At 42.6% G+C, this 12,816-nt stretch overlaps 1 protein-coding gene across 1 annotated transcript in view; it reads left to right on the forward strand.

Moving 5' to 3' along the window:
* citb (citron rho-interacting serine/threonine kinase b) overlaps positions 1 to 12,816 on the forward strand; it is a gene marked incomplete at its 5' end in the record, with an annotated part of 73,918 nt that overhangs the window by 22,473 nt on the left and 38,629 nt on the right. The window contains 4 exons of the mRNA XM_083785073.1: positions 651 to 760; positions 4,705 to 4,879; positions 6,326 to 6,523; positions 7,605 to 7,658. Coding sequence (XP_083641199.1) covers positions 651 to 760; positions 4,705 to 4,879; positions 6,326 to 6,523; positions 7,605 to 7,658 — 537 coding nt within the window. The remainder of the gene's footprint in view (positions 1 to 650; positions 761 to 4,704; positions 4,880 to 6,325; positions 6,524 to 7,604; positions 7,659 to 12,816) is intronic.

A 12,816-nucleotide genomic window follows, 5' to 3' on the forward strand; every position in this document is an offset into this window, starting at 1 on the left:
TCTGACTTCGTCTTCACCTGAGTTGGCTCTGTACTTGGTCTGCTCTTTTCCCCCTCTAGAGTCAAGACCATATCTCTTTACCAAAAAGCTCACAGCTATTCGCGTTGCAATGCATTGTGAACTTGCAGCTCAACCGGAATAGGGATTCTTTTTTTTTTTCACTTAATTTTTATTGAAGGAAGAACAGACAAGAAAACACAACTGACAAGACTATACGGAAAGAAAAAGAAAAGAAAAAGACAAAAAGTAAAAGAAAAAAAAGAAAAAAAGGCTGCATTTTTCATATTACAACAAGTAAGACGCGCAAACGCGGGAAGCGAACGCAGCTTGTGTGTGTGTGGTTGTGTGTGTGTGTGTGTGTGTGTGTGTGTGTGTGTGTGCTACAGCTGCGCCCTGTGTGTGTGTGTGTGTGTGCTACAGCTGCGCCCTCTGGTGGTGGGCGGGTGGTGTAACAGCGTGACACACACACACACACACACAGACATTCAGCCCTTGCTGTCATAGTAAGTGGCTCACTGCGTTCGCAATAAACATTCAATGAAATCCTATTGCATTATCGCTAGGCTGAGAGAAGAGATTCCACTTTCCGGAATAGGGATTCTAAGGTCCAAGTGGTTAAAAGGTTGCATTATCCACTGCTCTCCATTTAGACCATCAACGCCATGGACTCTAAGATGAACAGTCTGGAGCAGAGGATATCTGAGCTGTCTGAGGCCAACAAACTGGCAGCCAACAGCAGCATCTACACACAGAAAAACATGTAAGTCACACATAATTATTTGTAGCCTATTAGTACTACAATATACAGTAATAGTAGTAGACAGAATTGGGACACTATAGGGTATAAATGCACCATTTACGATTGAATCATTATTTGACTGCACTGTTCTGAGAGGTGTTAAAAAAAATTAAAATGTTAATCATTACAGCTACAGGTAACATAATTATAGTATGTTACTTGTACTTCAATTTACAAACTTTTAACATCTTATTTATAGTGAAACGTATGTATATAGTGTGTTTTGCTCTGGTAATCCACTTGAAATCTACTCTCCAGTGGGATCAAAGTAATCCTGATTTTCATTTGGGATCAAACTGATCCCAATCCCATGTTTACCCTCTATTTAGAAGATTTGATCCAGATTAAAGCTTGGATATCAGAGTGATCCCAATCCTGATATTTTGTTTTGAAATACCCCAAATCTAAATCTGATCCAATCAGATAAAAAGACTAGGCTAGCAAACAATAACTCAGTCACAGTATCAACAACAGGAGGGAGAAGAGGGAGTGACCGTTGTCATTTTTCCAGGAAGAGTGAGAGATTAATTTTGTTACGCACACGGCCAAATCCAGTGTGTCCTTTCATGCATCAAACATTTAATAAATGCACCAGAAATCAGCAAACACAGTAATTAATTAGTCATTCATAATTACTAATTGCTGTGTTACTTTTAATTAATTATTAAAAGTAACTGAGAGCCTTAACTCCTGATAGGTGAATTTACCACAGATATGCAACGTACAGGCCCAGGCCGTAGCGTAACGGTCTGGGCACCGGACTGGTGATCCAGTCGCGGTGTGCCGCGGGTTCGACTCCCGGACCCGACACGGCCTTTACCGCATGTCATCCCCCCATCTCTCTCCCGTTTCCTGTCAGCCTACTTTCTGTCCCTTAAAAAATCAATAAAAGGCGTAAGCCGCAAAAAAATATCTTAAAAAAAAAAAAAAAAAGATATGCAACGTACAGTAGCACCTATCTTCAAATCATTCAGTCTGCACAGTGTCTGTCACTACCAGAAAATGAAACGGGTCAATATCCTATGTGAAAACAATATTATTTACTGGTTTGGGATAGTAAATGTGTTTGGCAGAAGGAGAAAGTAATTTTGCCAGCCGTAGAGGTGAAAACCTGCTGAAAATATGTAATGGTGAAATAAATGCTATTCTATGCATTATTACTTACACACTTACATTATATTTGATTTATTGAATGTCATAATACATTTCCTTATGCACCCCGCTATCACATATAAGGGTGCATTGTATACCTTTCCAAAAACCACTATGAGAATTATTCCCCCCAGGTGGTACCAGTGGTCGCCCAAATGTCCCCACATTCCTGGCTTAACTGAGGCTGGAACCTGCAGGATAATCAATTCTTAGTATTCTATGTCAAGAAAGTATGAATGAATTAGTGAATTAACCAGCCATAAAAAAAACTGCTGGTGAAAAAAGCACCTGCTGCAAAGGTGATATTCATGTATGTAATGTTAAGTTGTTAACCCATCCAATCCCGGAAAGCATCATGTCATAGCAACATACATTTTTCAAAGAACTTAGAATCTATGTATGTAATCAAGGTATCTTTAGGTTATTTACAGAGGAAACGTTTGTGTAACATAATTGAAAACAGAAGTACATTTCACAAGTCTGAGCTCTATGCCCACCATTTATCAAAAAGAGAGGGGTCAATAATGAAGTTGAATGCACAGGCATAGGCTACATGTGAAATGTGTGTTTTGGCATGGGGTAATGAATGGATTGATAACACACAGAAATTAAGCTACCACCACTGCAATATTATCACATTCTTCTTCTATATTTTCTAGCACTAAGTGTGTGTACCTTCCCAAAATTCACTATGATAATTATTCCCCGTAGCTAGGAAGCTTACAGATGTTCATATTTCATACATAATAATATAGGTATACACATACTGTACATACAGTTCTAAAAAGCCACAGCTCTGTAGCCATCTGTCAAACTTGGCCTAGTGTGGATAGTGCTAGGACGGAAGGCACAGGTTGCAAAATAGCCAAAAAAATCAGGAAAAATACTGAATAATACTCAAAATAGCAAGTCTGAGTCCTTCCAAGTGTTTTATTCACCTTTAACACACATACATCCAGGGATCAAAATTAAACAAAAGTATTTGCAACAGATCTGTCTATCTGGCAGTGGCAGGTCTCCCTATTTATAGGCTAAGCCCCTTCCACTGGACCATACCAAATCTTAATTAAATCCACAATTACACCAGTTCAATACACTATGTCCAGAGACATTACATTTCTTAATACACATTGTGTCACACATTACTCATAATATAAATTATCCCCATAATATGATTAAAGATAAGTGTCTCTATACATAATCAAGTTGGTGTGTTCCATACACAAACCCAGTTAGTATGCTCCCTACCCTGGAGCCAATTAGCAATCACTTCATCAGACACCACACAATATACGTATAACGTCACAATAACAACTAGATAAAGTGCCAATCGGCACAGGTCTCCACCAGAGCAGGTCAGGTTGTGACCTCCTGGTGGCGCTATAACAGGCCGTTGAGGAATATTTGGGGATCCAGGGAGTGTGTGTGCAAAGTTTGGCATGGATCGGGCCAACGGTGCCGGAGATTTGCTGATAACGGACGTGTGTTTTGCCTAAATCGGCCTCATGGTGGCGCTATAACAGTCCGTTGAGGAATATTTGGGGCAGAGGTTCGTCGTTGGCATCCAGGGAGTGTGTGTGCAAAGTTTGGCATGGATCGGGCCAACGGTGCCGGAGATTAACCTGAGGAATATTAACAGCATGGACCTTCCACCAAAATGTGGTCGTTGCATTTCACCTGCAGTTGCTGCATTATATGTCAAAACATTTATGAATGAATGAATTAGTGATTTATAGTAAGTTAGAGAATACGTAGTCTGAGAGGGTCAATAATAAGAGAGAACCGTCAGTTTGAAGTACCAATGCTTAATTCTGTTCTGTTCTGTTCTGTAAAGGTACAGTATAGGATCGATTTGAAATGTGTGTTTTGGCATGGGGTTATGGATGGATTGATAACACACAGATAGCACTAACGGTTCTCAAAAATCACTATGACAATTATTAACACTTTCTCATTGGCCTCTGGTCTCAAATGTAACATTTCTAAATATGTGCTTCTTCCAGTTAAAAACAGCACAGATGCTATCATTTCAGGGGTCCCTGTCAAGCACAAGATTAAATATCTTGGTGTTATTAATTTATCGAAAAGGACCAAAGCTCTAGATTATTTTAACATTTTAACCCCCTTAATGCTTCCGTCCAAACAGAGATTTAATCTTTGGTTTCAGAGAGATTTATCCATTACTGGGAGATCCTTAGTATAGCTAAAGTTGAAGGTCTCTCCAGACTTATATAACACAGCTATGGCTCTTGATCAAAATACCTATTCAAAATGTAAAGGCACATACGTACACACGTACGTACGCGCTGGATATTCCTTTATTCCCATTTGTACCTTTGAGCCTTGCACCTATAAAACTAGTCCTAGTCTAGTATTGTTTTTGCAGTTTCTCTTTCTCTCAGCATCCATTCTTTGCCTTACTCTGTCCCCTTTTCCACCAGGGTTGAACCGGTTCCGTTCTCATTAATTAAAGAGTGTTTCCACTGAAAATGAATTGGTTCAGAACCCTAAAAGTTGTTTCGGAACTGGAACTGAGGACTCCTGCTCCAATCCCATTCAGCTATGCCGCCAAGGTTCCAAGAATCTAACGGAACCAGTTCTAAAACCAAGGTTCTTCTGATGGAAAAAGGGCCTACTTATGTGGTTCAGGTTGACTCCACTCCACCTACTGTACATCCAGCACCATCCATATTTTCCCTATAGTTATTTGTGGTTATTATGGTATTAATACATATTGTGTGTTGTCCTACCAGGAAAGCACAGGAAGAGATGATCTCTGAGCTCCGACAGCAGAAGTTCTACCTGGAATCCCAGGCAGGGAAACTGGAGGCCCAGAATGCCAAGCTGGAGGAACATTTGGAGAAGATGAGCCAGCAGGAGCAGAATAATAAGAGCCGCGTGCTGGAGCTGGAAACCAGGCTCAGAGAGGTGATGGAGGAGAGGGGGGAGATGGGTTGAAGTCAGGAGAATATCAGAGAGCGGTAGAGGAGAGAGGATAGGAGAGTGAAAGAGTAATGGAGAGAGGGTAGGTGCAAGAGAAGAGTGGATGTGAGGAAATAGGAGATGGAAAGAGTGGAAGTGTGGGGAAAACGTTAGGACCTGGAGATGAGATTTAACGATAGATAGAGGGAGAGAGACGTGAAGACACCTGGGAACAGGTGAGAGAAAGTGGGACGTGGTGTTGACAATTAAGTGAGGAGTGGGAGATGAGAGGTCTGTGAATAGAGTAGAGATGAAGACTGTTTTGACTGGAGTAGCGACAGTGCAACTACAGAGGTAGTGATGTAACTATCTCTATGGAGTGGAATTTGGGAATCCAGAGACTAAGAAGATCTGTGAAAACACTGGAGAGAGAGGGAGTGAGAGAAAAATAAATGGGAGAAAGGGAGAACAGTTACTGATTGAAGAAGATTGAATCAGGTTTCAGACGTGAAAAATATGGACTGACACATATCATTCTTCCAAATTTGAGACTTGGTTTTATGCAGACATCTACTGTATATTACGGGTTGCATTAAATTGATTGATAATTGCCAAGCGGCTTGCTAGATCGACTGAGCTCATCACATTCTAATTCAATCACAAGCCATTATTTGTAATCATGGAAGGCATGATGAAATTCATTTCTTAATTTCTTTTTTGTTCCCGGTATAACAAAAACAGATTTGAAACATTCAGTTTAGCCATGTGGACAGTGTCCAACATTTCAGGTACAAAATCTGTCAAGAAGAGATTAATGGGGGCACAGTCGGTAGTGCTGTCGCCTCACAGCTAGAAGGTCCTGGGTTCGATTCCCGCTGGGAACGCTATGGGTGCGTATTCAGTGCCCATACCCGAGGCGTGGTTGGCGAAAGGGCCTTTCTGTGTGGAGTTTGCATGTTCTCCCCGTGTCCCCTAGGGTAGGTACTCTCACAAAAAACATGCAGTAATCCTGGTCTCTAAACTGCCTCCCCCTGGCCAGCGCACGTCATGGTGCTCTCTGCTTGCGCACAAGTAGGCCATACATGGCCTACAGTACTTGTGTGCAATGCGCAAGTTGCCAGCTAAACAGAGTGCATTTCTAGTTAACCTGTAGACCTGCTCAGAATCCACCAGTAGGTGATTGCTGGTGTGAATGGTAATGCTGTGAACAGAGAATGTACTTGTTAACAAACCTCATGGGAACATAACATTTATTAAAGCATCTGAAATGCATTTCAATACATCAGGGGCTTTATGGATTGTATTCATGTCATTGTAAAGGCTTACAAACATGCACTTAATCTCTCTCTCTCTCTCTCGCGCGCCTCATCTTTCTCCCCCATTTCTCTCTCTCCTCATTTATATCTCCTCATCTCTCTCTCTCTCTCTCTCTCTCTCTCTCTCTCTCTGTAGATTGGCCTGGAGAACGAGGAGCAGAAGTTGGAGATCAAGCGTCAGGTGACAGAGTTGACCCTGTCACTGCAGGAGCGCGAGTCCCAGATCAGTGGTCTGCAGGCGGCGCGGCATTCCTTGGAGAACCAGCTGCAACAGGCCAAGACTGAGCTGGAGGAGACCACTGCAGAGGCAGAGGAGGAGATCACCGTGCTGAGAGTGAGAGAGAGAGAGAGAGAGAGAGAGAGAGAGAGAATGAGGGATGGATAAAAGGAGCGAGGGAACAGGAGAAGGGAATGAGGGATGGGGGAGTGAAGGAGACATGCAGCAAGGCACATGAGAGACAAGGAGAACGAGAGAGAGAATGTGGGGAGAAGAGAGAATTGGAGAGAGGGAAGGGAAGTAGAGAAATCAAAGGCGAGCGAACAAGTGCGAGAATGAGGGAAGGAAACTGCAAAGGTTTAGAGACAAAGACAATAAGGGAAGGAGATAATGAAGAAACGAGATTAGAGAGAAGCTTGTAAGATATAGATGGTGGTGAATAGATAGGATGTGTACTGGTGTCGTGTGTCATGTTCTGTGCTGTTGATGTTGATAAGCATTCACATTTTACTGCATGCTTGCCCTGCTCAGAGACAGAGATAATGTGTCAGAGATACCATGCTGTCTAGTCCTCCCCTATTACATAATATGTAGCAGTGAGTCCCTCTTTCTGGGAAGAATAAGATATCTGCTACGCCTCCTTGTACAACACTCTTGCTGGGTGCTCTAGAGCTACTAACTGAAAAAGAGTGAACCAATATTCTCCAGTGCTTGCTCTAGACCAGGGGTTCTCAACCCGTGGGTCGCGACCCCCCGAGGGGTCGCCAAATTATTTTGGGGGGGTCGCAAGACATGGCCAAAGCATTTCCGGAGGTCCCCAGCCAAAAACGTTGAGAACCCCTGCTCTAGACCAGAAAGCATGCTGGCTGGGCCAGGCTACCCCAGGGGTCTTAATTCATTCCCTATAATTCTATTTGGCTTATAACTTAACTAAAATGTTCATACTACGGGGAATGAATAGAGTCAGAGCCCTGACGCCAAACTATGCTTGAATATATCTATGCTCAATTTTGCTCAATAAATATATATTCTGAATTAATTCTAAGAGTTGTCTGACTGAACTAAATACAATGTGGCCATATTGATATCACCACCAATATAATACAGGCTGTATTTGAAATCAAGTCCTTCCTTGTTTCTTCTAGTCGTTTGGTGTGAGGTCCATGTTTTTCTAATTTTTTGATTGTCTTCCTCATAGGCCCACCGAGATGAGATACAACGCAAGTTTGATGCCTTAAGAGACAGCTGTGCGGTAGGTCGCTTGCGCTTTGCTTTCTTTCTCACTCTTTTCCATCATATTTCTATCCTGGTTCACTCTTTCTTTCCCAGGAAAAGGCAACCTGACCCCCTGGAATGATAGAAATCCCAATGGAATCATCAAATACACCCAGCTTTGATATGTCCTTTAATTTATTCATTTCCATGCCCATCAGAGTAAAGCTGCATACTAAAAGATTTATATTGATTCTCCACTTTCATCAAATCCCCCCCTGTGACTGCGAACATTGGTGTTCTCTTAAAAAAAGAGAGAAAAAATCATCTCCTTCTCCTGAAAAACTCTACCTCAAGCATACAGTACAATTCTCATACGTCTATGCCGTATGATGTGTATGATGAATAGCAAATAACCCTGGGAAATTGAATGGTGTTTGATGGATTTTAAGCACCTTCAAAAGTACAGCTTCAATACCCATGAGGCCATTATGGTTAATACATAATGGTCTCTCTTCATCCATTTGCCCTACTTGAGAGATCCTCCCACTCACAGGCTGTTCAGCAGGCATCCGCCATAGATTCTGCTGGCAAATATTCAGGCAAAAGTTGAGCAACAGACAGGTTTTAAAGCCACTCTATCTGTATGCGCAGAACGGTTTGTTCCACATGCATTTCTTCTGAAGTACATTACTTTGGTGCACACTCTTCAGCTGCAATTTCACACAACGATAATGATGATGATGATTGCATCAGAGACCGAAGTGCGATAGACCGATTGTGATAGACCGATTGTGCGATAGACCGATTGTGGGAGACCGATTGTGCGAGACCGAAGTGCGATAGACCGATTGTGCGAGACCGAAGTGCGAGAGACCGATTGTGCGAGACCGAAGTGCGATAGACCGATTGTGCGAGACCGAAGTGCGAGAGACCGATTGTGCAAGACCGAAGTGCAATAGACCGATTGTGCGAGACCGATTGTACTAGACCGATTGTGCGAGACCAGGGATGTCAAACTCAAATAAACAGTGGGCCAAAATAAAGAAATTGGTAGAAGTCAAGGGCCGGACTGTGTTTCAACACACGGGCACCGTGGTCAGGAGGACGTCCCAGGCAAATAGCAAAAAAGTGAATGCATTTAAAACTGAAAATGCATTATTATTAAGCTCAGTGTTCTATGATCCTCACAAAGCAGGACTTGTAGTATTATGGTGGTCCATGCAATATACCAGAGGGCCAGTTCTAATACTAATTAAATATCATCCCACGGGCCAAAGATAATTTATTCACGGGCCTGATTTGGCCTCCGGGCCTTGAGTTTGACATATATGTGCTAGACCGATTGTGCGAGACCGAAGTGCGATAGACCAATTGTGCGAGACCGATTGTGCTAGACCGATTGTGCGAGACCGAAGTGCGATAGACCGATTGTGCGAGACCGAAGTGCGAGAGACCGATTGTGCGAGACTGATGTGCGATAGACCAATTGTGCGAGACCGATTGTGCTAGACCGATTGTGCCAGACCGATTGTGCTAGACCGATTGTGCTAGACCAAAGTGCGATAGACCGATTGTGCGAGACCGATTGTGCGAGACCGATTGTGCTAGACTGATTGTGCTAGACCGAAGTGCGAGAGACCGATTGTGCGGGACCGAAGTGCGATATACCGATTGTGCGAGACCGAAGTGCGATAGACCGATGTGCGATAGACCGATTGTGATAGACCGATTGTGCTAGACCGATTGTGCGAGACCGAAGTGCGATAGACCGATTGTGCGATAGACCGATTGTGCGAGACCGAAGTGCGATTGACCGATTGTGCGAGAACGAAGTGCGATAGACTGATTGTCCCATGGCGTGATGAAGATTATGTACCAATGCCAGGGTATAATTGGTTTACGATGGTGACATAATGATGATATGTTTCAGTGTCAGGGATATACGCATCAAACCACCCGAGTAACTACATTATACCACTAATCACTCAGAAATTACATATACATACATATAGACATATACACATATGAGCATATGACGTGATGAATATATGTACCAATGCCAGAGTCTAATTGGTTATCGATGGTGACGTAACGATGACAGTTTCAGTGTCGGGTAGACTAAAGGTAATGCCCCTATGTATACATGTATGTAATCTGACACCACTGCCATAACAGGCATAAGTAATCATTACCATACTTCAAAATACTACTTTTTCTCCTCCAAAAGCAAGGTACGTAGCAAATAGCTAAACCTAATAATTCAATATTTCACAGAGAGGCTGAGATTTGAAAGTTTGTAGCGGTCTACAGTACTTGCACGCTCTGCTTGCGCACTAGTAGTCCAGGCCTACTTGTTTGCAACAAGCAAGTAGGCACTCGACAGAGTGCAGTTCTAGTTAAACTTAAATTGAGTAACACTCTAAACAACATTAGGAGAGCTGTGTTATTGAACTTCAGACACAAACACATTTCACAAAACATCAGGAGCACCTCATCACTTTAGTTGTGCACACTTCATGTTGCAATTGTTCCCGTTCACTGCTCTATGCTTTGCCCCCTCCTTTTATCTTCATCTCTTCTCCAAAAGCCTATCTACAAGCTCACAAGATCACTAGTTTCAACTGAATGTTAAACCCAGAATAGGATCACTAGGGTTCAAGTGGTCAACAGATAGCTAGCTTTCACCTGGATTCACTCGATCAGCCTATTTTAGAGAAAGAACACGTGTTCCTATAGTAATATTTTGTGTTCTCAGTGTAAATTTCACATCAACATTTAACCAGATATTTTCATTTTCTATATTGCCCGGTGTTTAGAGACAGTGTCCCGCCTTAGTTCTCCAATAGTGTTGAGGCTGCAAAAAGGCTCGGTAAATCGACAATATACTTTGGGTCAGCAATGACTGCATGGTGGTTTGCTTTGTACGTTGGGATGACAAATGGACAAGCTGAAAGGGTCTCTGCCAAAACCAAACTGCGTCCTTTGCATTGTTTACTTCCCCTCCTCCCCACCTCCTCCTCCTCCTCCTTTACGTGCATTTAGTTGCCGCTGTCAGACCTTTGCCTCAGGGGAGAAGATGCACCGGCTCAGTGGAGAAGAGACAGCTAATTATCGTACTTAAAAGCTTTGCCTTGTAGGCTACTGTACAGCCCGATTCATACTTAGTCGTGCAACACCATCGTGCGACAGACCATAAATTAGGCTTAATTCCGCTCACTATGCTGGTTTCTATGGGAGCCAAGGAACAACCATCTCTTTAACGGCTAGCTTCATCAGTCTCTAACCCTCATTTCCATACACTCTGTGCACACAAGAGCATTCGCTGATTAGAGGAAGAGAATGGGGCTGATGAATTGATTAGCCTGATCCCAGCTCTGCCCTCGCTGAGATGTGGATGCTTGTGTTAATGACACAGTATGTAGCCTGGATGTCATTATAAGATGATTAAAATATTGAATCATTTTTTGATCCAAGCTGTACTAGATTTAACACTGTGTAGAGTAGCTTGTCAACCAGCAACACGTTATACAGTATATAATAAAGTGATGACCGTGCCTTTGTCCATGTTAGGAGTAAAATCGACCAATCAGTACAGGGAGCAGAGTTAAGTACGGTAACTTAAATGATCGGACAAGGACTCTCAACCGAATTTAGTAATGCGACTCACAAGTCTGTACGACAAACCCTTAAAAAAAGGAAGAATATCGACCAATCAGAAGAGGGGGCGGAGCTAAGTAACACCAATGAAGGACAAGCATTTTAAACTGAGTCCAATGAGGCAACTCACAAGTAAGTGGCTAAAACAAACTCTTAAAAAGTTCTGTCAGATAGAAACTATGAAATATCGGAATATCAGAATAGGGGATGGGGCGAAGTGACTCCAAAGAAGAACAAAGACTTTTATCAAGTGAAGTGACGCAACTAACAAGTCTGTACGACAAAACCATTCAAAAGTTATAGAGAAAAATATGAATTATCAAATATCGACCAATAAGAAGAACAAAGGGCTCCATTTTCGTCTGATCTTTCTAAATACACTGTTTTGGGATTTAGCAGGGGGGAAGGGGTGTTCCCCCACTAAAGTTGGTATTTTGGTTACCTGTCTAAATCCCTAAAACACCTCCGTTACCCGTTATATTATGCATAGGTGCGGTTTGAGCGTTACAATAATTAAACCAATCACCAATCCACGTGCCATTGCCTTTAAGAGATCCCTTATCCGTTGCCCTTCATGCCCAGTTCTATATTGCTTCATAGCCTTACGGTCTACAGCCCATGGAAGAGTGTTGCGTTGCTGCCTTGAAGTCTCACTTGTGCTGCAAACCCCCCCTCGTGCCGTTCTTTTTCTTTCTCCACCCTGCACAGAGCCAAGACGACTCGTCTTTTCATTGAGTCACAACTTGCTCGAATCTTGCTCATTTAAAAAAAATTCAAAGTACTATGTAAACTACGGAATTCGGGCTTTCATTTGGTATATAGATCGTGTGTGTAGGCTGTCTCTACAAAATGTTAGCAAGCGAAAAGGAAAGGTCGGTCAATTGGATTAAATCAATTGGATTGGAATTGCGCACGTCGCACAATGCATGGCACAAGCCAAATAACGTCTTTGACTATACAATTATAAACACAATGGACACAAGGAAGTGGCAGGCACTCACTTCTGCTGATTATAGGAAAATTACAAAGAGATGCGTATAAGGAGAGATGACGCAGCCTTACTCCAAGGACATCTCCATGCAGGCGCACAGCAAGTGCCGCTCTACCAAACTAATTTGGCACAGTTTACGGGTATAAGTTACAGATGGTTTTAAACTCCACTATCGTCTTCCCAAATGTGTGTGACCAAAATAGCAATTTAGGGGAAAGCGTGACACCATGACACCTCTAGGCGCAAATACCGGTGTCGGCAAAAAAGATAATGGGTGACGCTTGACCAAAATACCATTAGCAAGTTCCTATATTCGTAATTTTCGGGTAGCGGCTGAATTGCAGGCCGCATCTCGGGTAATGCCGTCGACGAAATTGGTGCCCAATCAGAAAAGGGGGTGGAGCCAAGCTACACCAATGATGACTCTGATGTCAACAGACATCACTTATTATTATAGTCTGTATGGAATCAGCTCAAAATGGAAAACCATTGACCCTGTGTAGATCGTCACTTTTCAATTCCTGTTTGGCGGTGGAAACATGTACGT

Source organism: Protomyctophum parallelum (assembly GCF_964188405.1).
Source record: "Protomyctophum parallelum genome assembly, chromosome: 15".
NCBI classification, from domain to species: domain Eukaryota; kingdom Metazoa; phylum Chordata; class Actinopteri; order Myctophiformes; family Myctophidae; genus Protomyctophum; species Protomyctophum parallelum.